Source organism: Leucopleurus acutus, assembly GCF_964270905.1.
Source record: "Leucopleurus acutus genome assembly, chromosome: 3".
NCBI lineage: Eukaryota > Metazoa > Chordata > Mammalia > Artiodactyla > Delphinidae > Leucopleurus > Leucopleurus acutus.
In genome coordinates this window covers 40,302,053-40,328,732 of record NC_139145.1, presented here as the reverse complement: position 1 = coordinate 40,328,732, position 26,680 = coordinate 40,302,053, and the positions used below count along the sequence as shown (strand labels likewise).

General features: G+C 41.0%; 2 protein-coding genes across 3 annotated transcripts in view; one reads left to right on the top strand and one right to left on the bottom strand.

Annotated features, from left to right (window-relative positions):
• The window catches only part of TTC1 (tetratricopeptide repeat domain 1), an 80,257-nt gene that overhangs the window by 13,712 nt on the left and 39,865 nt on the right, over positions 1–26,680 (top strand). For both annotated transcript variants that reach the window (XM_082837334.1, XM_082837333.1), the window contains exons 2-3: positions 11,680–11,919; positions 12,995–13,359. In XM_082837334.1, coding sequence (XP_082693460.1) covers positions 13,027–13,359 — 333 coding nt within the window. In that variant the 5' untranslated portion in view covers positions 11,680–11,919; positions 12,995–13,026. The remainder of the gene's footprint in view (positions 1–11,679; positions 11,920–12,994; positions 13,360–26,680) is intronic.
• On the bottom strand, positions 25,568–26,391 carry LOC309960500 (large ribosomal subunit protein uL13-like). The gene has a single exon (XM_082837335.1). The coding sequence runs from the start codon at positions 26,197–26,199 to the stop codon at positions 25,588–25,590; it is 612 nt and encodes a 203-aa protein (XP_082693461.1). The 5' UTR covers positions 26,200–26,391; the 3' UTR covers positions 25,568–25,587.

Genomic DNA, 26,680 nt, shown 5'->3' with positions numbered 1-26,680 from the left:
AAAAATCACAAAAGAGAGTTAAGAGAATAAGTACATGGAACAATAAGAGATGCTCCCCTGGATTTTTTCTTAGAACATTAATAGGCCCTACTGGGTGGTTAATCTATTTCTATGTGTTTTGGTTTGGTTTTTTTTTTTTGGCCGTGCCGCGTGGCTTGCGGGATCTTAGTTCCCTGACCAGAGATTGAACTCATGCCCCCTGCAGTGGCAGTGCAGTCCTAACCATTGGACTGCCAGGGAATTCCCTATGCATTTATATTTGTAGAAAATCTGTTCATCCTCATCCCCACTAAACAAAATCTGAAGGGCAAAGTTTGACAATATACTTTTGGAGAGAATGTTGGCAAACATGTATAGTACTCCTGGGAATGGAAGTAAAGAAAACCGCTTAAGGAGGAAGACACTTCAGCCACACCTGAGCTAAGGAATTGCAAATGCCGACTGCCTCCTTAGTAAGAGGGGGAAGGAAGAAATAGAGAGTTTAAGCACAATGAAATATTTTGATAAATTGTCCTGCCCATATACTTACATAATGAAGTCAGAGTATTAGTCACCCCAGGCGGCCATAACAACATACCACAGTCTGGGTGGCTTAAATAACAGAAACTTATTTTCTCACAGTTCCAGAGGCTGGAAGTCTAAGCTCAAGGTGTTGGCAACGTAGGTTTCTCCAACGCCTCTCTCCGTGGCTTATAGATGACTGCCTTCTCACCATGTCCTGACATGGCCTTTTCTCTGGCCTACGCATCCCTGGTGTCTCTCCCTCTGCTTATAAGGTCATCAGTCTTATTGGAGTAGGACCCTACCATTATGATCTCATTTAATCTTTATTACCTCCTTATAGGCTCTATCTCCAAATATAGTCACATTGGGAGTTAGGGTTTTAATATATGAATTAGGGGGGAAACACAATTCAGTCCATTACAGTGTATGAAAATTTTCTGGAAGGATACACAGCAAACTGTTGCTAATATCACTTCTGGGGAGTGGTGCTGGGATTCCAATTTAGTCTTATTTCTTCTACCGGCATTTTTTTCCTCCTACCTGAATTTTTTTAGTGATATTATTTTAACAGATGATGATAAGAGGATATTAATTGGAAGGGGTGCCAAATTTTAGCCTGCCCAGTACACTTACAGAGGCCCAGGCAGCCCTGAGTGTAGAGAGCCATGTGCCTCGCTTCTAGTCCCCATGGCTCGGGAAGCCTAGTTTGGAAGGCATTAGCATCCCAAGTGGTCCCCAGTCCATCAGTGCTGGGGAAAGGGGTGTCCAAGGAAGGAAAGGACCAGGTGGGGAAATAGCACCGTCCTGTTGACAAGACCATAGGCCAAGAGTACCACCCGTAGGGCCCCAGCTCTGATGGTAAAGGTCCAGCAGAGTGGCCACAGGAGCAGGGTTGAAGGGGTGTTTGGAGCAGGGTGGAAGGGGTATTCACAGCCCCCTACAACCACTCACTTCTCATCCCACATTCTTCCTGTGAAGTCAGCATTGCTGGCAGAAATAACATCTCAAGGGCTTATGCAAGAAATCTGAGGAATAAATGAGAAGTTGCTTTCATCCCCTGAATTTATATAAATCTCCTAACTGCTTCCATGTCTGTGGTTGTTAGCCACTAATTATTAGGTGTTCTGCCTCTGTCAGCATTTTCATAAACTGTTCCTTTCTGTGAGACATGATAAGCATTTAATCAAGGCTGAATTCGAGGCATTTGTACCAGAGGGAGGGGAGAGGGGTGCTGGGGGTAGGTGGGGGGTAGATGGGAATGGTGAGTGTGGTTTTGAAGCTGTGAGCCAATACGGAAGAAAGAGCACTGAACTGCGAGACACTGAAACAGAAATAGTAGCAACAGCTGCCTTTAACTCTGCACTTGAAATTGGGCCAGGCACTGCGTTAAGTTCTACGTATCGTCTGATCCTCACCAGAAAACCTTGGTGTTGCGCTTACAGAGTGAGAAGCTCAGAGACAGTCAGCCACCCAGCCAGCAAGAGCTGTGTGTCAGTGAGGGAGTTGGCTGCACATAACAGAACACAAGTAGCAGTGGCTTGAGCAAGTCAGATTTTTTTCTGTCATGTGAGAAGTCTGGGGGTAGGTGACCCAGGGTTAATGCGGCCGCTGCATACCATGAGGAGAGCCCCGTGTCCCTTCTAGCATTTGCCTGTACTGTCCTTCTAATGTGGACGCAATGTCTCTCTTCCAGGCAGGAAAAGGAAAGGGACACGGGCAAAAGGCACATACAGCTGACTCTGTCCTCCTTTTATCTAAGGAGATTTCCAGAAAGTCCCATCTCTGTGGGCTTCCACTGCATCAGGTGGCCATGTTTTTTGCAAGATGGCTGTTGTGTGCCTGATATTGTGCCAGCATTTACATATATTATTGTATTTACTCTTCATAATAGCCCTGTGAGGAAGGCCTTTTCAACCCCTGGGTTCTAGTTGTTGTTTTTTTTGTGTGTGTGGTACGCGGGCCTCTCACTGTTGTGGCCTCTCCTGTTGTGGAGCACAGGCTCCGGACGCGCAGGCTCAGCAGCCATGGCTCACGGGCCCAGCCACTCCGAGGCATGTGGGATCTTCCCGGACCGGGGTACGAACCCGTGTCCCCCGCATCGGCAGGCGGACTCTCAACCACTGCGCCACCAGGGAAGCCCTGGGTTCTAGTTTTATGCCTGCTATTACATAGCTAAGCAATCCTAAATAATCACTTTTTCTCTCTGGCCCCCAGTTTTCTCACCTGCTTTATGAAGGACTAGACTAGAGAAGGAGTTCTTAACTTAAGGTCTACAGAACCTTGTCGGGACCCTGGATAAAATTCAGGGAGAAGGGTTGTGAATTTGGATGGGGAAAACTATTTCATTCCTATTTTCCCTAACCTCTACTTGAAATTTAGCATTTCCTTCTATTATGACTGTAGGCAATGGACCACAGTAATATTAGGAGAATCTGTGACTTTTTCACCAAAAGAAATCACGGATATTTTAGAGCATATTATAGTTGCATATTATAGTTGTTTCAGACATGTTAAGTTATCATTTATGTTTATCACTACCTCAAAATTATGGTAGTTATTAGACCTGCCATATTTAATGTGTTAATAAAGAGACATACATTTATATAGATCTACCTTACAAATTTTTTCTCATATTTTAGTAACTATATTTCAAAATAATTTATTTTCTTCATAATCCTGTGTATTTTGCTTTATGCCTTTAAAAACATTTTCTAAGAAGGGGTCCATAGCCTTCAGCAGACTACCAAGGAGTACATGGAACAAATGAGACGAAGCTTCTGAAATATGAGATCTCTTTGTCCCTCTGGCTGTAAATGAAACTATGCCACTAGCTATCATGGTCATCCTGAACAAGACCCTTCAGCTCTCCATTTCCTTAGTTTTCTCTTCTGTAAAATGAGAATAATACTTGCCTTATCTAATTAAGAACTGCTAGGAGAACCAGAGAAATCTGCACGTGAGCACACACAGATGCAGAGCTTGTGCCTTTTCAATTATGCACAGTCAACTTCTGAAGTACTAAGTAAATGATAAGGGTTATTAAATTATCCAACCTTAGACCTATTTCCCAGAGATGCTGGTGTTTTTCTATCACTTCTAGACAAGTGTCCTGAGACAGCCGTATATTTTCCTAGTGCCAGAGTGGGATTGAACTGGTATAAAATTCAATAATAAAGGGGAAATTGCACATTAAATGCACTCGGATGGAACTACTTATGAACACAAGGAGATAAAATGAGATTTCTCCAATGGGTCATATAACTCCATAACTTAGGCTCTGAAAAACTTAAGCCAATGTACCATAGTTAAAAGAAAAAAATCATAGATCAGCCAGTCATTTCCTCTATAATCTCTAAATACAGGGATAATTGGACAACTGACAGGAAAATTGAGAAAGTTGGTTTGTTTCATAATCTGTGCCTTTAAAATACCTGTGAATATTTATCAAATATTTATTCATCCAAGAAATCTGCTGAGGTGACCATAATTAATGTTTTTTTGTTTGCGGTACGCGGGCCTCTCACTGTTGTGGCCTCTCCCGCTGCGGAGTACAGGCTCCGGACGCGCAGGCTCAGCGACCATGGCTCACGGGCCCAGCCGCTCCACGGCTTTTGGGATCTTCCCGGACCGGGGCACAAATCTGTGTCCCCTGCTGCATCGGCAGGCGGACTCTCAACCACTGCGCCACCAGGGAAGCCCCCATAATTAATGTTTTAAATAGCAAAGTAAATATCTAGAAATATCTTAACTTGCTAAATCATATTTTAGGAATGACCTCAAATTATGTTTGGGGTGTTACTTAGTGCTTTCACAGTCTTAAACTCAAAGACACAGGATACTGGGAAGTAGTCAGCTTGGCCAAGGAAGATGGTTCCTAAACAAGCTGGTATTTTGATTGGTTTCCCCAAGGATTCATGGAAATACTTTGGGATGTTTTTGTCACAGAGGATGTCTGGTTTGCACAATGGAAGCTGCCCTTTTTTTCTGGCTTTGAGAAAATGTCAGTCTGATTCTGGTGTCTGAGCCTCATAGAGAAGAACCCAGCTAAAAGTTAGGATTAGGGGAAATTTTTATGCTACTAAAAACGAAAAAGAAAAGCCTACTTTTATATATATATATCTAAATAAAAACAGAGAATAAACCCTGGTTTTCTTATGATCCTAGTGAGAGATCATTCATTCATTCATTCATTTACTCATTCATTTGTTTACGAGTGTTCCTTGACTGCTTACATTTTGCAAGGCACTGTGCCAAGCACAACTGATGTGGACTTTGCCCTCCTGACACTTAAGAGTAATGTCATTAACATTAAAAATTTTAAGAGACAGGCTCTGTTCTAGTATTTTACTTATGTTAATTCATTTATGCTTCCCAATCACCCTAGAAGGAAAATACTGTTACCCTATGTTACATTATAGATAAGGAATGGGGAGTTTATTCAAGTTAAGGAGCTTGTCCAAGTTTACAGGACTAGTCGAGGGCTGAGCTGGGATTCAGTCTCAGCCAGTCTGATGCCACAATCCGTGCTCTAAAACAGCGATTGGCAAACTACAGTCACTGATCAAGTCCAGCCCAATGTCTGCTTTTGTAAATAAAGTTTTATTGGAACACACATGTTCTCATTCATTTACATGGTGTCTTTGGCAGCTTTCAGGTGATAATAGCAGTCTAGTAGTTGCAGCAGAGACCACATGGCCCACAGGCCCTAAAATATTTACTACCTGTCCCTTTCCAGGAAAAGTTTGCCAACTCTTGCTCTAAAACTGCTATGCTTTATCTGTAGCAGAAAAGACAAGAAGTAAGTAAAATAATTGAAAATAATTTTTTAACGTGCCATGATTCATGAAATGGAGCCCTGTGAAAGAGAATCACTGGAGTGGTGGGGTGTGGTTAGAGGCATCCTCTTTAAAATGTGAGCCCCCAGAGAGGGGACCTCCAAGCTGAGATCTGAAACCTGGGACAGAGCTTCTTGCTGTGGAATTTGTAGGTTATTTAGCTCCCCCAATATCCACTGGCTCTGCTTTGACCTGAACAAAGGATGACAAAGAAACCAGTCTCCTTTCAAGAGTGAAAAGATTTCCTCCCCCTTTAAATGGGAGCCTGGGAGGATTCAGTGAGGGGAATGACAGATGAAAATGTTCAGCACGGTGCCTGACAACCAGTTGGCACTCAGCAAACAATCCCTTCTTCCCTCTGACTCCCGTCCTTGACACCTGCTGGACCAAAATTGGCCTGCTGCCTGAACTTGCAAAGGTTTATACATCCTGAACACAATGCTTTATGCTTTAAAATGGGCATTGACATTTAATATAGTAAAGTGAGGGTTGGAAGTATGTGTCCTAACTCAGAATAAATTGTTTGGTCCAGCGGATGAGTCCCAGGGGAAAAAAATGTCCTAGCTCAGTCATTCCATTTGTGGTTGGGGCACGAATTCCCTTTCTTGATCCAAATGACCGAGATTGAGGGCAGAGGGGGGTTGGGCAGTAGGGCAAGTGGGTGCAGAATGCTTGCCTTGGCAGTCTTCTGCATGACTCCCTCCAAGACTGTCAGACTCCATTTTATATGGTACCTTCATCCATCCATTACCAGCATTAAAGACCTCATCTTTAACCAGGCTCTGAGCCATTAGCTTGACAATGAAAAACTGCTGAGTTTTCCTGCCAAGTATATATCCATATTTTTTATAGATATAAATCACCTTCAAAGCCACTTCTCCTTTAACAGTTAAGGTGACTATATCTGCCCACCCCTTTTGTTCTTTAGAAAAGCACAGACTTTGTGGTTAGACCCAGCTTTATGTCCTTGTTCTGTTCGACTAGCTGTGTGACCTTGGGGAAAACTTTTAACCTATCTGAGCCTCAGTCTTATCATTTGTAATAATAATACCTATCAATGTCATCCATTTATACAATATTTGAGTTTCTATTGTGCAGCAGGCATTGTGCTGGGCTGTGTGGATTTCACAGCAAAGAAGACAGACAAGAGCTCAATCCTTGTGGCTCTTACAGTCTAGTAGAAGGAGTTATTATGATCAAGTAAATAAATACTCAAGATTGTTACAGATGTGATAAATGGTATGAAGGAGACCGGGTGATGTAATAGAGTGAGCTACTTAAGTGGTATTTAGGCAAGACCTGCAGAATGAGAATGAGCAAACCATGGGAAGAGCTGTTAATGGCATCAGGCAGAGGGAAAGTGGAACAGAAAGGTCTTGAGATGGGGAAAATATTGTGTTTTAGGAAGGAAGAGAGTAGTCAGCACCCAAGAGGGACAGTGGTACAAGATGAGGTCAGAGAGGTAGGTAGAGATCAGCTTACATGGGCCTCATGGGTCATGACAAGGAATTTTAGATTTTATTCTAATCAGACTGAGAAGCCAGTGAAAATGGTTAAGACTTGAACAGGACTCATGTGTTTAAAAGATCAGTCTGGTTACTACTGCATGGTGATGGGATCATAGGAAGAAAGGGTGAAAGTAGGGAGGCCAGGGTTGTTGTAAGGATTACCTACAATTACAAATGTAAAATAATGCGCACACCCCCTGACACACCTAAGTTCTCTATGAATGTTAGTTAGCTGTTTTTCTGGAAGATCTAAGCCTCTCTTATCTGGTACTGTAGACATTAGCTTCATGTGGCTGTTGAGCATTTGAAATGTGACTAGTGCAACCATATTAATGGTTTTATTTCATATTAATTAAATTTAAATTAAACTAGTATTTGACTCAGTCATTTGGGAAGTATTTTTGAAAATTTTGGATATATGAATCTATTTTTTTAACTGTAAATTTTATGAAATCTGAGTACAGATTCAAGTTTTTTTTTTAATTAATTAATTTATTTATTTTGGCTGCGTTGGCTCTCCGTTGCTGTGCGCGGGCTTTTCTCTAGTTGCGGTGAGCGGGGGCTACTCTTTGTTGCAGTGCGCGGGCTTCTCATTGCCGTGGCTTCTCCAGTTGTGGAGCACAGGCTCTAGGCATGCAGGCTTCAGTAGTTGTGGCACGTGGGCTCAGTAGTTGTGGCTCGCAGGCTTACTTGCTATGCAGCACGTGGGATCTTCCTGGACCAGTGCTTGAACCCGTGTCCCCTGCATTAGCAGGCAGATTCTTAACCACTGCACCACCAAGGAAGCACCCTGCTAGAACTTTAAAAATTGCATACATTACCAAATCCAAGCTTGTACTGCTCACCACACAACAGGCCAATAAATCGAGAGACGAGGGGCAAGGAATAGTGACTTTATTCAGAAACCCAGCAGACCGAGAAGATGGTGGACTAGTGTCCCAAAGAACCATCTTACCTGAGTTAGAATTCAGGCTTCTTTCATACTAAAAGGGGAGGGGGTGTGGCTAGTTGTTGCAAACTTCTTATGCCAGAAATCCTTTATTCTTGCAGCTGTCCACATAGATGTGGTCACAATGTTCCTATAAACCTCCAACAAGCCAAATGTTATTCTCTGTTCTGCAACTTTTTAATGGGAAAGGGTTATACCTTTAAAGGTCAGAGCCTTGAGAACGAGCTGTCTGGTCTATCACAGGCTATAGGCAACATTCTTTTACAAAGGTACAGAGCCAGCATGACTAAGCACAGGCGACAGAGCACAAGGGTTAGAGCTAAAGGAATAGATCTAACATGGGGTCAGGTTTGTTCTTCTCTGTTACACATACATGTCTCACATCTATTACTATTGGACATGCTGATCACAGGGAAACAAAAATCTAGAAATTTAAATGCACAGGATGTTAACTCTTGATTATGTCTCCTATCAAGAAATCTCAATTTGAAAATTAGAACTGGAAAAAAAAAAGCCATAGCATCCCTTGGAAACACTATAAGAATACAGGATCTACCTGTTAATTATATATTTTTATATACATCCCTGACTATTCCTGGATATTGGACCCTGCTGTAGCAAATTCAAGCACCCCAACTCTGGGAGAAGGAGCCCAGGACTTAGAGGATACCAGAGTGTAAAGCTTTGTCCCCAAAGCTGGGCTCAGTAGCCTTGTGGTATTAATATATTCACATTGAGCACAAAAAGGACTGAATCAGTGTAGCATAGACTTAAATCTCTAGCTCCAGGGAGCATAGATGCACAGAGCCTCCTAAAGTTTTAGTACAGTGTGTATATAATAAGTCACTGGGAGAGGCAGGAGTGATTTCCATCTCTGCCTGCAGATTCTCCACAAAGCAATTAAAATAAATTGCTTTAATTTAAAATACAGTTAAAGTTTGAGCTGGGGTCTGTACAAAGTGTTTTAGGTTCGTTATCCCATTTAAGCTTCATGAAACTTTCCGAGGTAGGTGTTAAGGTTTAGTGACTTGTCCAAAATTATATCACACAGCTGCTAAGAGGCAGAGCAGGGATTCAAACCCAGGCAGTCTGACACTAGAACTTACACTCTTAACCACCATACTGGGCAACAATCCCGTTGCCATGCCAGTGACCCAGAGGAGCACCCTTGAGTATAAGACTCCTTCTCTAATATCTTCCATCACTTCTACCCATTGCTGAGACTTGCTTACCCCCTTCCTAGTCCCTGCTCTGCTCCCAGCCCAGAGCTAGCTGGCCCAGACAAAGTGGGCAACTCCTTATTATTGAGAGATGGACATGTGCCACTAAGAAACCACCCAGCTGCTCCCCCCCAGGGAGAAAAGCAAAGAGTAAATGATTATTTTACTACTCTCCAGATTTATTGCTATACCCACCACAGGGTCTAGTATGCTGCCTAGCATTCATTCATTCATTATTTATTCATCCATGTTCAGCTTCCATTCTTTCAACAAACTTAGGTGCTCAGTCCCTTGTCTGGGGGGGTGTGAATGAAAACTTCACACATATTATCACTATTAATAATATTATTGGTTATCATTAGTAACACAAGTAATAATTAAATTACTATTCATAATTGGTCATAATAGTGGTAATACTATAATATCCTCGTTAATAATAATGATTACAATAACAGCAAATATTTATTGGGCACTTGCCACGCTAAGTGCTATTAATATTAAAGTATTTTTTTCTATCTTAAGCCCTTCACTTTCTGTGTTTAATTCTCACAACAGTGGTATAAGGAAGTTCCAGAAGTCTCAAAATCTTCTTACGCAACCCATCAGAGCACTGAGTTACTCAGTGTTTTGGCCATAAATTCCTGAAAGAGGTTCATTCACCCATGTGATAACAGGATGTTCACTGACCCCTTACAACTGTAAACAAGACAGACATGGTCTTTGCGCTGGGAAAATAACAGAACTGCCCTCTAGATGAAAAACATTTCTTTTCCTTTTACAGAGGGGTTGTAAGCACAAAGAGACAAAATCTCCATGGTTCCCAGAATTGACTGGTGGGCTTGCATCTCTAAAAATGTTTCTTGCTTTGTGCTCTCTACCTCAGCAACATCCGACTGCTTATCATTCCCCAGAATGCTCCTAATATTTTCAAGATGTCCTTCAGCCTCTCCAGTTTTTGTCCTCTTAATGAATTATTCCTCTTTCAACAGACTAACTCAAATATCTTATTAGTGAAGATCTACCAAATTGGTCCAACTGGATGTTTGTTCTTCTTGATGTTAAAAGAAAAGAATGGATTGCTTCTTCCTTTAGGCTCAGTAGTGCCTTTATCCCCCCCTTCAGCTCCCCCACTAGCCTGTGCGTTCCTTGGGATGGGGGAGGGCAGGGACTGTTTCTTATTAGGTTTCCGGTACACAGCTATTGTCACAAGCCCTGTCACATATTATTATTGTCTCTCACATTAATTAAATATTATGTGCCAAGTCCTGTGGGTCCTTGTCTTCTAGATTATATCATTTCTTTCTGCCAAAAAACTAAAGAGGGAGGAACCATTGTTACCCATCCCAATTTTTACGTATGAGGTAAATTTATATATTAAGCTTAGAAGCATTAAGTAATTTGTCCTAGTGTCACACAGCTAGTCAAGTGGCAGAGCCAGAATTAGAAATCAAATAATCAAATAATCCATCTAAAGCATTTTTCACAGCATGTAGCACCTAATAAGCACATAATCAATCAAGGTTAGCTACTAGAATTATTGTCCAAAGTTGGACAGCTAGTAAAGAAGCTGACATTGTAATGCATTTATTTAACTTATATACTTATTTAGTTTGCTCTGAAATTTATAGCCTTTCTATCACACCAGAATTTATTAACAGGACTTCTTAAAGATCATAAGACCAAACCACTTACCTTTTTATAGTTCTTGCTGTATTTAGAAAATTAAGAAATATTAAAAGGTTTCCAAAATTCTGATATATTTTTAATGTTTACTTTAAGTATATTAAAGCTTTTGATTTACACAAAAATATAACTGTATGCATAACCTCATTTAGACATAAATTGAAGAAATAAATTTGATATCCTTCTGGAAAAAGTCCCTCCCAGCTATCTCTGCAATAGATTCTGTGAATTATAGAAAACTAACTAATACCCTGCTGTTCTTGCTGGTAACATGTCTGGCTACCTTAAGGGATATCTCAATTCTGTATTCCTAGTGGGCAATGCTTGGGGTCTAATAAACATTCAGTAAACATTTCTTGAATGAATGTATAGGCCAACAGTTCACTTCTGGTTCCAGGACCACTTAACACTCTCGAATATTATTGAGGACCACGAAAAGCTTTTGTTTATGTGAGTTATACCTATCAATATTTACTAGTAGAAATGAAAACATTCTAATGTTAATTTGTCCATTAAGATAACAATACACCCATTATAGGCAACATAAATAATCTTTTTATAGATACTGTGTTTTCCAAAACAAAAAAATATATATAGTGAGAAGAGTGGCATTGTTTTACAGTTTTGCTAACCTCTGCCTTAATAGAAGACATCTGGGGTCTCATCACTCCTCCTGCGTTCAGTTCATCGCACTATCACAGGACACCTTTAGAAAAATCCATTGTACGTGCATGAAAGGAGGAGTATGGAAAAAGGAGATAACAACTTAGTATTATTGTCAACACTGTTTTTATCTAGCGGTAGACCCCTTGAAAGACACACTTTGAGAAACGTAAGAGGGAAAACTTTATTTCTGGACAAGGTTCATGCTTCAGGTTCATGCTACTATACACAGCATAGCTGACATGAAAGAGGTCGTAACGGAGGTGTAAAAGGAACATCATAGAAACAGCCTTTCTCTTTTCCTTTTTTTCCTGCAGCGCGTAGTAGCGCGGACTCTTGCCGTAACCCAAGACGGTAACCGTCGCTCATATTTAAGCCCGTACAATGACGTCACACAGCGACAGCAACGCCCTGTCACCCTGAGGTTTTACTACATTTCCCAGGATGCTTTGCCAACAGCGACGCTATTGGTCAGCGCCGACGGAAGAGCATCTGACTGAGCGGAAGTAGAGGATCTCAGAGGCGAAGAAGGTGAGGACGAGAGGAGCTGTGAAGCTGTGAGTAGCCCCACAGGTCTCTTTTCTTGGCGGTGAGGGACACAGCTACGGGACGAACCTTTGAGAAGGAAGGGTGGGGTGGCCCTATGGGGGCCCGAGGCCCCCCACAACTCTGAGGCCTCAAACCCCTGTGTTTTTCCACTAGACCTGGGAGCGGGGAGAAACAAAACGTTGCTGTGGAGGCAAAGTCTCCGTAATAAAATCGTGCTGTTTTAAGTTTTCTTGGGACGAGCTGGAGCGAATTCGGGTTCTTGTCGCAACGCAAGGGTCGTTGGCGTGATTTTACTGCGACCGGAGGGGCGGCGGTGCTGACGATCTGACTCAGCTTCTACAGCACTGGTTCTCAATTGGCTGCACGTGAGAATCACTTGGGATGCCTTTTTAAAGATACAGGTGCCCTGGCCCCACGCCAGAGCAACAAATCAGAATCTGTGGAATATAAGATCTGGGCAGCAGAACTTGCTAAAGCGTCCCAGGTGTTAACGTTGTGCAGCCAGGGTTGAGAGCCACGCTTTTCGTGGCTGATTCTGACCCCCTCGGGAATGCTGATTAGGGCCACCTGAGCCAGGGCCTCCCACTATAATCTGCGTTGGCTCTACCACACGCATGTGGGGGAAGTTGATGATTATTCTTTTGGCACGGATTGTATTTTTAGCTCCACCAGAAACTTATTTTTGAGCTTCGTGTGGTGGTGCTGGAAAGACAGGCCGTGGTTCCTTATTTATGATCTGGCTATTCGTTCTGAATAAAAATGATTAGAGACGCTTCATTTTTCTTGCCATTGTTTTCGCTTCTGCCTATTTTTTGCTACCCCGACAAACTGAGAGCAGTGGAAAGTGGAAGAACCACATTAAAATCGGTGTCTCGTTGCTTATAAGAAGTTCTGAGAAGGGAATCAGTTAAAATTACATTTGGCATTATTTATGGGCGTATGATACCCTTTATATATGAATATATAAATAAATTAGTTCCAGTGAAAGGAAGTTAGGGTGTGATTTGGGCTTTGTTTGTTTAGGTGTGATAGGTAGGATTTGATAGATAGATACCATTACCTAACATGTTTTCTCTTTCCCAGAGTTTCACCTTCACCTCCCTCACTGATTCAGCATGGGGGAGAAGTCAGAAAACTGTAGGGTTCCAGAGGATCTGTTCAATGGTTTGAAAGTAACAGAGCTCCAGGAAGCAGAGCGTGTTGACCCTCCAGTGTCTAATGCCAAAGATCACCATTCCCAGAGCAAGCTGCTTAGCGATGTTGAGGCCCATCCCCAGGAGGACCAAGAAGAAGAGGAGTGCTTTCATGATGCAAGTGCCTCATTTGAGAAGGAAGAGCCAGGAGTGGGCAAGGTTGAGAACAAACCTGATAATGATGTGAATTCCTCTGAACTAGATGAAGAATACCTAATGGAACTGGAAAAAAACATGCCAGATGAAGAGAAAAAGGTAAGTGTTTTGTTTATTGTGCATGATCTGTCATATAAACTGCTTTTTAAAGTGAATAAATGTGACTGATGCTCTATCATAGACTGCTTCATTTGTGGTAAAGAGTGACTTGCCCATCTGTATGTTTATTGTTCTAGTAGTGATGGATCTGAGATAAATCAGTGGCATGGTGGGGCAGCATTGAGTGTGTCTGCATAGCAAAGAAATTTCCTTTTTTTCCTGTGAACTTTGAGTTCTCACGTTCATCTTGTGTAATTGTTTCTAACATATATATATACCTTTTAGCTTTTTTTAATGATCTATGGTTGGCTGCTGAAATTCCTGTAATGGCTATTTTTTTGGTCAGACTTTATAGAATTATGGTATGCTGCTTGTTTATGCTAATCCATTGTTAGCAAAAAGACTGCCTGGATTTCCTGGTGGTGATGATTTGGCTACAGAGAGCAGTGACTGGGACCTGTGTCATTTACAGTTCGTTCTTGAGGAACAGAATTGTGTGTGATGGTAGCTGTCATTTGTTAAACACCAGAAATGTGCCAGCCACTGAGCTTAAAATGTTACTTGCGTTTTAATCTTCACAACATGCCTATGACATATACTGTTAACATCCCTATAAGAGAACAGCTTAGAGTAGTACAGTAACTTGCCTGAAATCACATATCTAATAAATAGCAGAACTGATTCTCAAACCCAGATCTCCTTGATTCCAAAGCCAAAATATGTAGAACTTAATAACAAAAACAGCTGTCTTCCTACAAAGCAGATGTCCTAATAAAATGCACACTTTCCTGCTACTTTGCCCTGGGCTTAGTAACTGAGCAAGCCTTCACTTTGGGAAGGAGAGGCTTAGTGTCCTCCATATATCCTTCCTTCTGATCCCGTAAGCAAGGTCGCATGAAGAGTTACTGTAATATCTGAGTTTGCAAAGAACGTGAATGAGACTTGTGGCTTATGCCTCTGAAGAGCTCACTCAGTGAACAGGTTATGATGGATTGGTGCTGGACTGAGATGGTAAATGTGCAGTGTAAGAATGGGAGTGGGGAGGTAGTGGAAGGTGAGGAAAACCATCTTGTCTGTGTCCTTCCTTAGGCACTTTTCAAGATCAAATCTGTTGGTTTTAACATGCATATGTTAGCTTTTGTGTTAGTGTGTGCTACCAGAAGCGAAGGATAAAGGGCAGAAATGAGCCCAGTTCATGAATGACCTCACCAGAAATGGCTCGGAAAATTAAATCAAGTACCGTACAGTAACACCAGGGCAATGATTTTCCAGAAAGTGAGTGTTTGGTTCAGCTTTCACATCACTGGTGCAGGCTTTTTAGAAACATTGACAAAACGTCAATGTTAAAATGTTAGCAATGCTTTTCTAATACTTTAATATATTTTGCCCTGATATAGAGGATTGCCATCGGTTTGACAATTGAGTGGTTTGCCTCAAAATGTTACATACTCTGCTCTCCATTCCCATTATAAAAATTAAGGTATAATTTACATGTTGTGAAATTGTTTAAGCTCTGATGTGTACAGCTCAGTGAGTTTTTTGTTTTGTTTTTTTTTTGCGGGGTGGCGCTGCGTTGGGTCTTTTGTGACTGCGTGCAGGCTTTCTCTAGTTGCAGTGAGTGGGAGCTACTCTTCGTTGCGGTGCGCAGGCTTCTCTTGTTGCGGAGCATGGGTTCTAGGCGCGCAGGCTCAGTAGTTGTGGCATATGGACTTAGTTGCTCCGTGGCATGTGGGATCTTCCCAGACCAGGGCTCGAACTCATGTCCTCTGCATTGGCAGGCGGATTCTTAACCACTATGCCACCAGGGAAGTCCCGCTCAGTGAGTTTTGACAACTGTGTACACCTGGGTAACTCACCCCAATTGTAGTATTAGCTATTTTTATGCTGCTTTAATAAATATCTTTGTGAAATTAATATTAGGAAACCAGCGAAACAGATGAAGAAATGTCTCTTTGCTGCACATAAGGTTTGGTTTTATGGGTCATTGGGAAAAGGATATGTTTAAGCTTGATTCTTTTAAAGTAGACAAAGTTCAGATAATTCAACAACAAAAATAAACACAAATGGCCACAAAATGTGCAGACTTTCAGCCTCACTAATAATTTTTAAATGCAAATTAAAACATGTCTCATCTCTCAGATCAGAACATTGATCTGATGTTGACAAGAAGAGGAGGTAGGAATTCATGTACTGATATTGGGAGTTTGGATTGCTACATCATTTCTATGGGGTACAGATATCAAATTTTTATATGAACATTTCTCTAGATCAGGGCTACCAGTGGAACCTTTTGCAATGATGGGAGTGTTCTGTATCTACCCTGTCCAGTAATGGTAGCCACCGGCCATTGGCTGCCACATTTTAAGTCATCTGGCTGTTGAGCAGTTGAAATGTAGCTAGTACAGCTGATAAAATGAATTTTTAAATTTTTTATTTCAGTTAATTTAAGTGGTCACACGTGCCTAGTGAGTACCATATTAGACAGTACAGCTTTAAACCTGATTCTCTTCTAGTCACTTATTTTAAGGAAGTTATTAAAAATATGTATAGGTGTATATATAAAGATACATTGCAGGATCATTCATAATTTTAGAAATTTTAGAAAACTAGAACTAATGTTGAACAGAGGGTATTACTTTAAACATTTTTGGCATATTTATGTGGTAGTGTACAATGTAGTCATTAAAGAGATAAATATTAGTATTGGCATGGAGTAATGCCTGAATGTTAAATGTATTAATAAGCAGGTGTGATAATATGATTTATAATAAACATGTATTTGGTGTTTGTCCAGTTCCTGGCACCGAGTTCCTAAAACCTTTGGGATTTCCTAGGTGGAAAGAGATAAAGGTTCATTTTGTTACTCATAACAAGCCTCTTTCAACCACACCTGAGTTAATGTTAATGCGATGACTTTTGGAAAGCCCCTAAGGATGAGGTCTAGTTGTCAGAGTTTGGAGCTCTCAGCCTCACCCCACTCCACCCCCATCTCTGGGGAAGGGAGAGGGGCTGAAGGTTGAGTTAATCACTAATGACCAGTAATCACTAATGACCAGTGATTAATCAATCATGCTTACTTAATGAAGCCTCCATAAAAAACCCAAAGGATTGGGTTCAGAGAGCTTCGTAGTTGGTGAACACATATAGGTGGTGGGAGGGTACACATCCATAGGGCATGGAGGCTCAGTGCCCCTTCCCACATACCTTGCCTTATACATCTCTTCCATCTGACTGTTCCTGAGTTATGTCCTTTATAGTAAAGTGGTAACCTAATAAGTAAACTGCTTTCCTGAGTTCTGTGAGCCCCTCTAGCAAATTAATTGAACCTGAGGAGGTGGTCGTGGAAGCCGCCAACTTATAGCCCATGGGTCAAAAGCAGAGGTGACTGCAACAACATGGATGGACTTGCAGGGCATTATGCTAAGTGAAAGAAGTCAGACAAAGACAAATACTGTATGATATCACTTATATGTGGCATCTAAAAAGTAAAACAAACTAGTGAATATAACAAAAAAGAAACAGACTCACAGATACAGGAAACAAATTAGTGGTTACCATTGGGGAAGGGAAGGAGGGAGGAGCAAGATAGGAATAGTGGATTAAGAGGTCCAAATTACTATATGCAAAATAAATAAGCTACGGGGATATGTTGTGCAACACAGGGAATATAGGCAAAATTTTATAATAATTATAAATGGGGTATAATCTTAAAAAATTGTGGATAACTATGTTGTACACCTTTTATGTAACATATAATATTGTACACCTTTTATGTAACATATAATATTGTACATCAACTACAGGAAAAAAAGAAAAAATATATAAACAGACCAAAAAAAGTAGAAATGACAGCCTGGACTTGCAGTTGGTATCTGAAGTGAGGATGGAGCCAGTCTTGTGGAACTCAGTGCTTAACCTGTGGGGTCTGACCCTATCTCTAGGCAGATAGTGTCAGAATTGAGTTAAAGTTTAGGACATTGGCTGGAGTCCACTGCAGAGCTGGAGTTGCTTGGTGTGGGAGAAACTGCTACACATTTGGTCACAGAAGTGTTCAGAGTGAGTGTTGAGAGTAGAGGAGACACCCAGGTGTTTTCTCTTTATAGAGGGTTATGGAACAGTCAGTGATGATTCCTTTTACGTTAAAAAACCTGTGTGAAAATATGTTTATACATGAAAGTTTGGCAGGATATACACCAAATTATAAAAAGTGAGTAGCTCTAAAGGGTGTGATTATTGGGAAGTTTTCATTTATATTTAATATAATTTTGTAATGTTTGCTTTTTTTATGGTAAGCATGTATTACATTTATGATCAACAACAATAAAAGTTATTCCAATTTGAGAATATAAATAAAAACTTGATTCTTTACAACCAGGGTGGACTTTCTACTAAAGAAAAAAGCACATAAAGCTGACCTTTGAGGATTTGGGAAAGATATGCTATCATAGGATATATGTATTACTAAATGTATCAAGTATTAATAGCTAAAGTCTGGGGCTTCCCTGGTGGCGCAGTGGTTGAGAGTCCACCTGCCGATGCAGGGGACACGGGTTCGTGCCCTGGTCCGGGAAGATCCCACATGCCGCGGAGCTGCTGGGCCCGTGAGCCGTGGCCGCTGAGCCTGCGCGTCCGGAGCCTGTGCTCCGCAACGGGAGAGGCCACAACAGTGAGAGGCCCGCGTACCGCAAAAAAGAAAGAGAAAAAAAAAAAGCTAAAGTCTGTTATTTAAGCTGACTTGACTTGCCCTGTGGCTGAGAAGATGATCCAGGCTCAAGAGGGTGCCGGTTCTCAGCAGATCAAGAGTAACAGAGGAGGAAGGCAGTTAAGATTCATTTAAAACTGGCAAAATCTCTTAAGGAAAGCACTATGTGTGTGTTTGTTTCAGCAGCAATCTTAACTGTTTGTGAAACCTTAAATGTAGCTATGACTACCTAGAGGAATAGGATTTTAGCTTACATTTGAGATGTACTAGATCTGCAAAGCAAATAAGTGATTCTTTTTTTAAAATTTATTTATTTATTTTTGGCTGTGTTGGGTCTTCGTTTCTGTGCGAGAGCTTTCTCTAGTTGCGGCAAGCAGGGGCCACTCTTCATCACGGTGCGCAGGCCTCTCACTGTCGCAGCCTCTCTTGTTGAGGAGCACAGGCTCCAGACGCGCAGGCTCAGTAGTTGTGGCTCATGGGCCTAGTTGCTCCGTGGCATAGTCGGATCTTCCCAAACCAGGGCTCGAACCCATGTCCCCTGTATTGGCAGGCAGATTCTCAACCACTGCGCCACCAGGGAAGCCCCAAATAAGTGATTCTTAAAGGCTTGGCTGAGGAAGACATATCTGGTAGCAGATGAGAATTATTGCTATAATAATATTCTGATACAAAGATGCTTATAGTTTGGGGACCTATGGAATATACTGCATTGTGGTGATATTGATGTAAGAGAATCATCTTTTGTGGGCTGCTTGTCAAAATGGGGTTCTTATGCCTCACGTATAAATTCTCTCATTCTTGTGCACACACTAAAGTTTGAGGACCACTGTCATGGGGCCTTGCACATAGTCTTCCTTCATTAAATAGCTGAATAATGTTTTCTCTCTCCCATGAGGGCCAGTAATTGGTCTTACAAATTACAGAGATTTTATCATTCATTTATTCAAGAAATGTTTGCATTTCTTCCACATGCCAGGCATTGTTTGAGGCACTTAGGAATACAATGGTGAATAAGACACACAGCTCTCATATGTATATTCTAGTTGGTATGGGTGGGGTGGGGGGAATGATAAGATGAAGTGAAGTAGGCATGGGAGTTGGAACCATGGGCAGGACTACTTAAAATTGGTTGGTCAGGAAAGGCCTCTCTGGGGAGGTGCCATTTCGGGAAAGACTTGGACGGGAAAAGGAGTCAAATGTGTATCTGAGAGGAAAATATTCCATAGAAGGGGAGCAGTTAGTATAAAGACCCTACAGGTGTGGCTGTATTCTTGGCATGCAAGGAGTGGAAGGGCCATTAGTGGGAGCATAGTGATTAAGGAAGAGAATCGGGGGATGAAATAAGAGAGGGTCTGATGATGGAACACTTTGTGAGCCATGGTAAGGGATTTGAATTTTTTTCCAAGTGCAGTAGGAAACAGATGGGTAGTTAAGCCAGCGGAAAGATGAAAGTTATTTCCATCTTATTAAGAGTATTCTGGTGGTTGTGCAGAGAACGCAGAGGGTGGGGGCAGAGGGGAGCACGGGGACCAGCTAGGGCCTAACATGGCGAGCTGGGCGAAGATGATGGTAGCTTGAACTGTGGATCGAGTGAAGGTAAGTGAATGATTTCAGGCTGCATTTTGGAAGTGGAGTTGACGAGACATACTGGATTCAGTTGGGAGGGCTGGAGTGAGAAATAAGCTTGATTCCTTGGCTTTGGCTACTGGGTAGCTGGTGATGCCCTTTACAAATACGGAGATGATGGAGGGACTTGGAGTTCGTCAGGGCTCTGGTGATTTAATTCTTGCTTGCAAATGAAAAAGCTTTTTTATTTGTAAGCCCAAATGCAGATTTCGTCCTTTTAATGGATTTGCTCCCTGGTGCCAGTTGTCGGCACATAGTGTTCATTTACAAATGCGTAGATCCAGTTAAGTAATAGATACAAAAGTCTGTTGCTTGGTGAACGTGGGCTCACAACATATGGTTTCTGGGATTTTAAAACGTTTTCCTTAGGTTCTGAAACTGTAAAGGATTGTTTTTTCCTTTAAGGCTGTGTAGTCTTTAAACAGGAGCCATTATTGAAGTATTGGTTTAGTGCCAAAGTTCTGTATCAGTCTTTCCCCCGTCGCTCTCATTTTTCTTAAATCCCACATTACTTAATCCTTTTGATTTCCATGTTTCTCCTGCCTCATTGCAATATTTTCATAATCTTATCGGTGTTGTAACAATGGACATGTTTGCAGGGAACAATTCTCTTGGTTGCTTCCAGAAAGTTTTCAGTAACTTTTCTATAGTGGCCTGCATATTCTGTTAACCTTATGAGAAAACCCTTTCTGATTTGTTTCCCTTAATGGGCATCCTTTTGAACTAAGGTTGCCATATTTACCAATTTCTTAGAGTTTACCAGCATTGAGTTTAATGAATGCTATTGGCAAGTGATTAAATAAAATCCTAGAATTTAAGAACTGGAAAGGACCTTAGATTTTTTTTAATTTAATTTTTTTATACTGCAGGTTCTTATTAGTTATCTACTTTATACATATTAGTGTATATATGTCAATCCCAATCTCCCAATTCATCCCACCCCCACCCCCACCCCCACCCCCACCCCCCCCACCACCCCCCAGCTTTCCCTCCTTGGTGTCCATATGTTTGTTCTCTACATCTGTGTCTCTTATTTCTACCTTGCAAACAGGTTCGTCTGTACCATTTTTCTAGATTCCACATATATGCATTAATATACAATATTTGTTTTTCTCTTTCTGACTTCACTCTGTATGACAGTCTCTAAGGAAGGGACCTTAGATTTCTGATTCTGTGTTTAAACCAGGGGAAGTAAGGGTTGTTTTAACCTAAAACATTTGGAAGTTATCTGCTGATGGAGAAGTTAAAGTGGCATTTACTGTTTCCCGTGTTTATTAAGGAAGATCTCTTTGTGTAGATCAGTGGTTCTCAAACTTAATTGTGTCTAAGAATCACAGGAAACTTACTAAACATGCAAAGCCCTCAGAAGTGTTTGATACCACAGACTTGTGAGGTGGCATCTACTTTGTTAATAAGCATCCTCAGGTTTTTTTGGTTTTTTTAATTGAAGTATAGTTGATTTACATATTGTGTTAGTTTCAGGTATACAGCAGAATGATTCAGTTATATTTTTTCTTGATTATATTCCATTATAGGTTATTACAAGATATTGAATATAATTCCCTGTGCTATACGGTAAATCCTTGTTGCTTATCTCCCAGATCATTTTGGTTCAGGTAGAACTGTGGCCACATTTTGGGAGACAGAGGGCTAGATGGACACAGATGACTAAGCTTCCAAAACAAGAAGTATTGATTAACCTGTATAGTGACTCCATCCAGCATCCGAAGAGCTTAATAATAGGATATTTTCTTTTACCCTGATCTGTGCTCAAGGTCTAAAAAACTTAAAGAAGGAGTTGGGCAGAATTTAAGCAGCACCAAAATAAGAAAATTTATTTCTGTTAAATTGAGTTTTGGGAGATGGGATTTTCTCACTTAAGAAACAAGGAAGTATTTTCAATATCAGTCATCTTTCCTCAGAAGGGTAAGGCTTAATGAGAGTCAGGTTCTAGCTACAACTGAAATCTAGAGATTCTCCCTCCGATCTCCTAGAGGACTAGTAAAAATGACTTGTGGAAAGAGCAAGTGTGTCTATATCTGTAAAGCAAGTGATGTCAGATTTCAAAGAAAACAAAACTGAAGCTTTTGTTCCCTTTTTAATGATAAAGAATTCCCTTCAGAATAATTTGTAGGACTGGTGTCCCTAGGCGTTTCAGTTTGAGGTTTCCTTATCCCACCTAAATAGGACTGAAGCAGAAAGTTTTATTGCATATGCTTCCACTTTCCAGCCTTTTAGCAAGTGTGTAGCTTTTTTTAATCATCCTTTTTACCCAGGTGTGATTGATCTCTGCTTACTGTGCTTGACTAAGTTTGTGCCAAGTTTTATTTTGTAGCAGTTACTTTACAAAGCTGCAGGGGGAAGCAGATAGCTGCTGATAGAGTTACAGTATGGAAGTTAACTTGCTGATGTGAACCTCTTGTTTTTCTCCCTGTTGTCTATTAAACACATGCTCACTGTAGAATTATTTAATTAACACATTATTGACCAGAGACATATTAATACGTTTTTGTTACCTGAATGTTATTGACCAGAGACGTATCAATATGTTTTTAGAGAATGATACAGTTAATTAATATCACCATGCTAAGTTGTTAGAGCTTAAATTGATCAAGGGTTCATTACACAACTTATGATTGCCGTTATCATTCACATTTTCCTCCGTTAGGTTTTTGTTCCAACCTTGTGTATATTATAAATGCAAGTTTATTACCATAATATTTTCTAAAATGACGCATCGTGAAGTTTTGAATGAAGAAGAATTTTTCAGTGAATTTTATGCAGATACTTTCTCTGATTGTCCGAGCGACATATATACTAGTGTCTCAGAAGATGATAGTTCTTCAGAGTATAGTTCTGATTCAGAGGATGTGAGTATTAGACCAATAAAAAGAGAAAAAACCTTAGTGATTGATTCTAACACGGAAAGTGAAAATGAAACTTAGGGTGCGGGAGAATGCTCCGTTGCTTCTACAGAAGAGTGGATTGAAGACAACATTTCACGAAAATTAGAAGACTTTACAGGTGTGTCAGGTGTAACTGTTAAATATAACCAGCCACAAAGTGTTAGTGAAATAACAATTTTTGGTGATGACTTTTTCGAGTTGGTCGCTTCTCAAACAAACTTGAATCACCAACAGAATGAAAAATCATATAAAAGTATGATGAGGCTTTAAAATGGACTGATGTGACCAATAGTGACATGAAGAAGTTTCTTGAATTAATAATTTTGATGGGACAAATAAGAAAGTCACACTGGAAAGAATATTGGTCGACTGATCACTTAACATGAAATACCTATCTTTCCAAAGATTATGACGAGAAGGTTCAAACAAATAATGACGTTTCTTCACTTTAACGATACCTCGGAAACTCCACTTCCTGCAGACAGAATTTCAAAAGTTAAACCTCTTTTGGATTATTTTCTACCAAAGTTCCAGTCAATCTATATACCCAGACAAGAGCTATCACTTGATGAGGCGATGAAAGTGGAGAGGATGATGCAGATTCAAAACCTATAATCCCAGAAAACTTACAAAATAATGGAATTCTGGTCAGCATGGTTAGGGAAAGTGAAACTGGATATATATGCAACCTTGGGATTTACAACAGTGTGTCCACATCTGAAATATTGTTGAAAAATAAAACCAGAGTTTTTGAGGCTATAAGAGAGAATCGTGGTCTACCAAACCAATTAAAGGAGATATCTAAAAACCTAGAGGGGAGAAATGACATTCTTACTGAAGGGAGAAATGATTCTTCTATGGAAAGACAAGAGGTTAGTCTACATGGTGACAACTATTCATGACGCCTCCATGGCATCTACAGGAAAGGAAGACAGGAGGACTGGCTATCAGATAACTAAGCCCACTTGTATATCAGAGTATAATAAATATATGAAAGGAGTTGATCAGCCTGATCCATATCTGGCAAACTTCAGTATCTTCCAGAAAACTTGAAAATGGTATAAGAAAGTGGGTTTCTCTTTGAGTAATTGTGGTTTATTCAATGCGTTTAAGATTTATTGTAGCTTTAATGCACAGAATAAAATGACTTACAAGCAATTTTTGTTAGCAGTAGCTAGGGAATGGGTAACTGACCATGCTGGTGAATGTAGTGGTGGTCCCGCACCTAGTCCTTCTTGTGGCATTTCTAAAAGAGCCCCCCGCAAATATCCACCTTGTCGACTATCAGGTAAAATAAAAGAACATATTCTAGAGGAAATAATACCCACAGGACTGAAAAAAGAAAAATGCTGCCAGAAAGTGTAGAGTCTGCTCTTCCAGGGGAAAGTGCAGTGAAACCCGGTATATTTGTAATAGATGTTCTGTTCCCCTACACAGAGGTGCCTGCTATACTGCCTATCACGCGCTAACAAAATATTAGAATGCTTTAGTAAGACGTACAAAGTTTCAAATAAAGTGCAAAAATTTGTTGATACTTACTCAAATGTGGCTGTTTCAGTGTTCACTTACATAACAAATTGCTGGCCACAGGCGTTAGTTTCTGCAAAAATCCCCCGGTCAGTAACGTGTTAAGAGAAGATTTTTTTTAATGTAAAAAATTTTTTGCAAGTGCAAATTTTTATCATTTAATAATGAAATAATGATAGAAGGGATATACACTTTTAAGTTCCAAGTCAAGTGTGTTTATGTTGTGTTCACTGACCTAAAGTATAGGGAATATCCCTAGCCAGCCACTTCATTGAGTGGGTCTCTGGTGGAGAGTGGTTGTTTTATGATTGATAAGGGAATGGTTGAACACCTGACATTTTTGCCAGGTTACGCCAGTATTTAAAGTTATATCAGTTGGAGTTCTCTAGGATTTTGAGTCACAGAAAGCCATTCCAACAACTAAGCTTAAAAAGGAATTCACCTGTTTTTTTCTAGTACTTATATGGGTTCACTTTTTACATTTAGGTCTGCAATCCACTTAGTGTTTATTCTTGTGTATGGTGTGACATAGCAATCTAATTTTATCTTTTTACAAATGACTACCAACTTCTCCCAGCGCTGTTTTTAAAAGTCCATCTTTGCCTCAGTGATCTAGTTAAATTTTAGTATCAACTAAGACCAAGTTTGTATCCTTTCCGAAATGCTTACCTTCTTCCTGTTTGTCAGATAATCATTTAAAACCTAACTTAGTTTATAGTGGCATTATTTGTCAAAACAGAGAACCTCATTTAGACTCAGACTGGGACACCAGAGATTTGTGTGGTAATAAAATTTCAAAATAACTGGAGAATTGATTAGTATAGAAGTAAGAAGCATGCAGTTGAGATGGTTTTCTGTGATATATTTCAATACTTTCATCTTTAAGAAAGTACTGTTCCCCATGTCATGTGAATTTCTTTTCTTTAAAAATAAATTATTAGTTTGGCTCACAAAATATAGGGAAGACTAACACAAGGGCTATGCCTGTGACCCCTTGGGCTGTACTTCCCTTCCATAAACACCTTTTAGAACCCCAGACTCATGCTGCCAAAGCATTCTCTCACATCTTAACAGCTGCAGAGTATAGTATCCGACCACGTGGGAAGCTTAAACAGACTCCCTGTAAGCGATACAGGGGGTCCCTTCCAATTAGGTCTTCCAGCTCACTTTTGCCGGTATTAGGACAGCACTGGTTGTTCCAGCTGCCCATGTCCTAAAACTCTCATGAATGAACAGGTCACAGGCAAATTACGCCTGCACAGCCCTTATAACTTTTTAAAAGTTTTTAAAAAGGCCTTTCTTAAACAGGAGTGGCTAAGGCCCCTTCGCTATATCCAGTCTTCTACGCCCCAGGCTGCCTGTGGCACCTGGATGGCAACCCCTGGGGGTCCCCCACATCCTAGGGTGGCAATGGAGGAAGGGCAGGCCAGGCCAAGCATGAAGAATAAACAGTCAGTTTTATTGGGCTCAGACTAGGAATCCATGGGTCTTGAGGACCTCTGTGAATTTGTCAGTTTTCTTCTCTATGTTCTTTTCGGCCTGCTTCCGTAGCCTCGTGACCTGCTTCTTTTTCCGGTAATGGATCTTGGCCTTCTCCTTTCTCTTCTCCCCCAGGGCAGCTGTTACTGCTTGGTACTTCCAGCCAACCTCATGAGCCAGGCGCCCTAGGTAGGCAGACTTCCGCGTGGGCGTCAGGCGCACAACCTTGAGGGCAGCGGGAACCGCCAGCCGCTTTTTCTTGTCATAGGCTGGCGGGAACCCTTCAAACATCTTGAGGCGGTCCAGAGTGGCCTGGCCTCGCTTGGTCTTGTGGGGCAGCATGCCTCGCACTGTCTGCCCGAAGATGCGGCTGGGGGCTCGGAAGTGGTAGGGGCCGCGGGAGGGGTTGGTGTTCATACGCTTGCGGAGGAAGGCCAGGTACTTCCACTTGTTTCTGTAGAAATTGCCAGAAGTGTTGATGCCCTCACGGCGCACAGCCACCACCTTTTGACCCAGAAGCACCTGCTCGGCCACGATGGTCGCCAGGCGGCCCAGGAGATGGCCTCGGCCATTGAGCATCAGGACCTGCCCCTCTGCCATCTTCAGCAGCCACCTGGGAAAACATGTGAGTTTCTTTTACCCGATGACGCAAGAAAATAATTTCCTGGAAAACATAATAAAATAAAAGATCCCGGGCATCCCTGTATTTGTAAAGGCAAAGAATAAGTTTTAAACACTTGCAGATTGAATTCATCCCTCTGCAAGGAATCCATTTTGCTAACTCAGTGAAAAATGGCCTTGGATTAACTATAGAAGAATAACCCAAGACCTGTGGTGCAAGTCCCTGATTCAGTGAGGTAGAGGTTTATTTTTAACATAAACCTCTACCTCAAAATGACTAAACATCAGATCTCTGGGACTTGATGACATGTTCTAGAGCAGTGTCATCTTCTTTTCAAGTGCCCTAATTCTTGGTAGCAAGGGAATTTAAAGTCACTTTTTCTTTAAGACAGTGAAACATATAAGCTCTGTGCTTATTACCTTTTTATAGCAGTTCCTGTGCCTTGCTCAGTTACTTCCT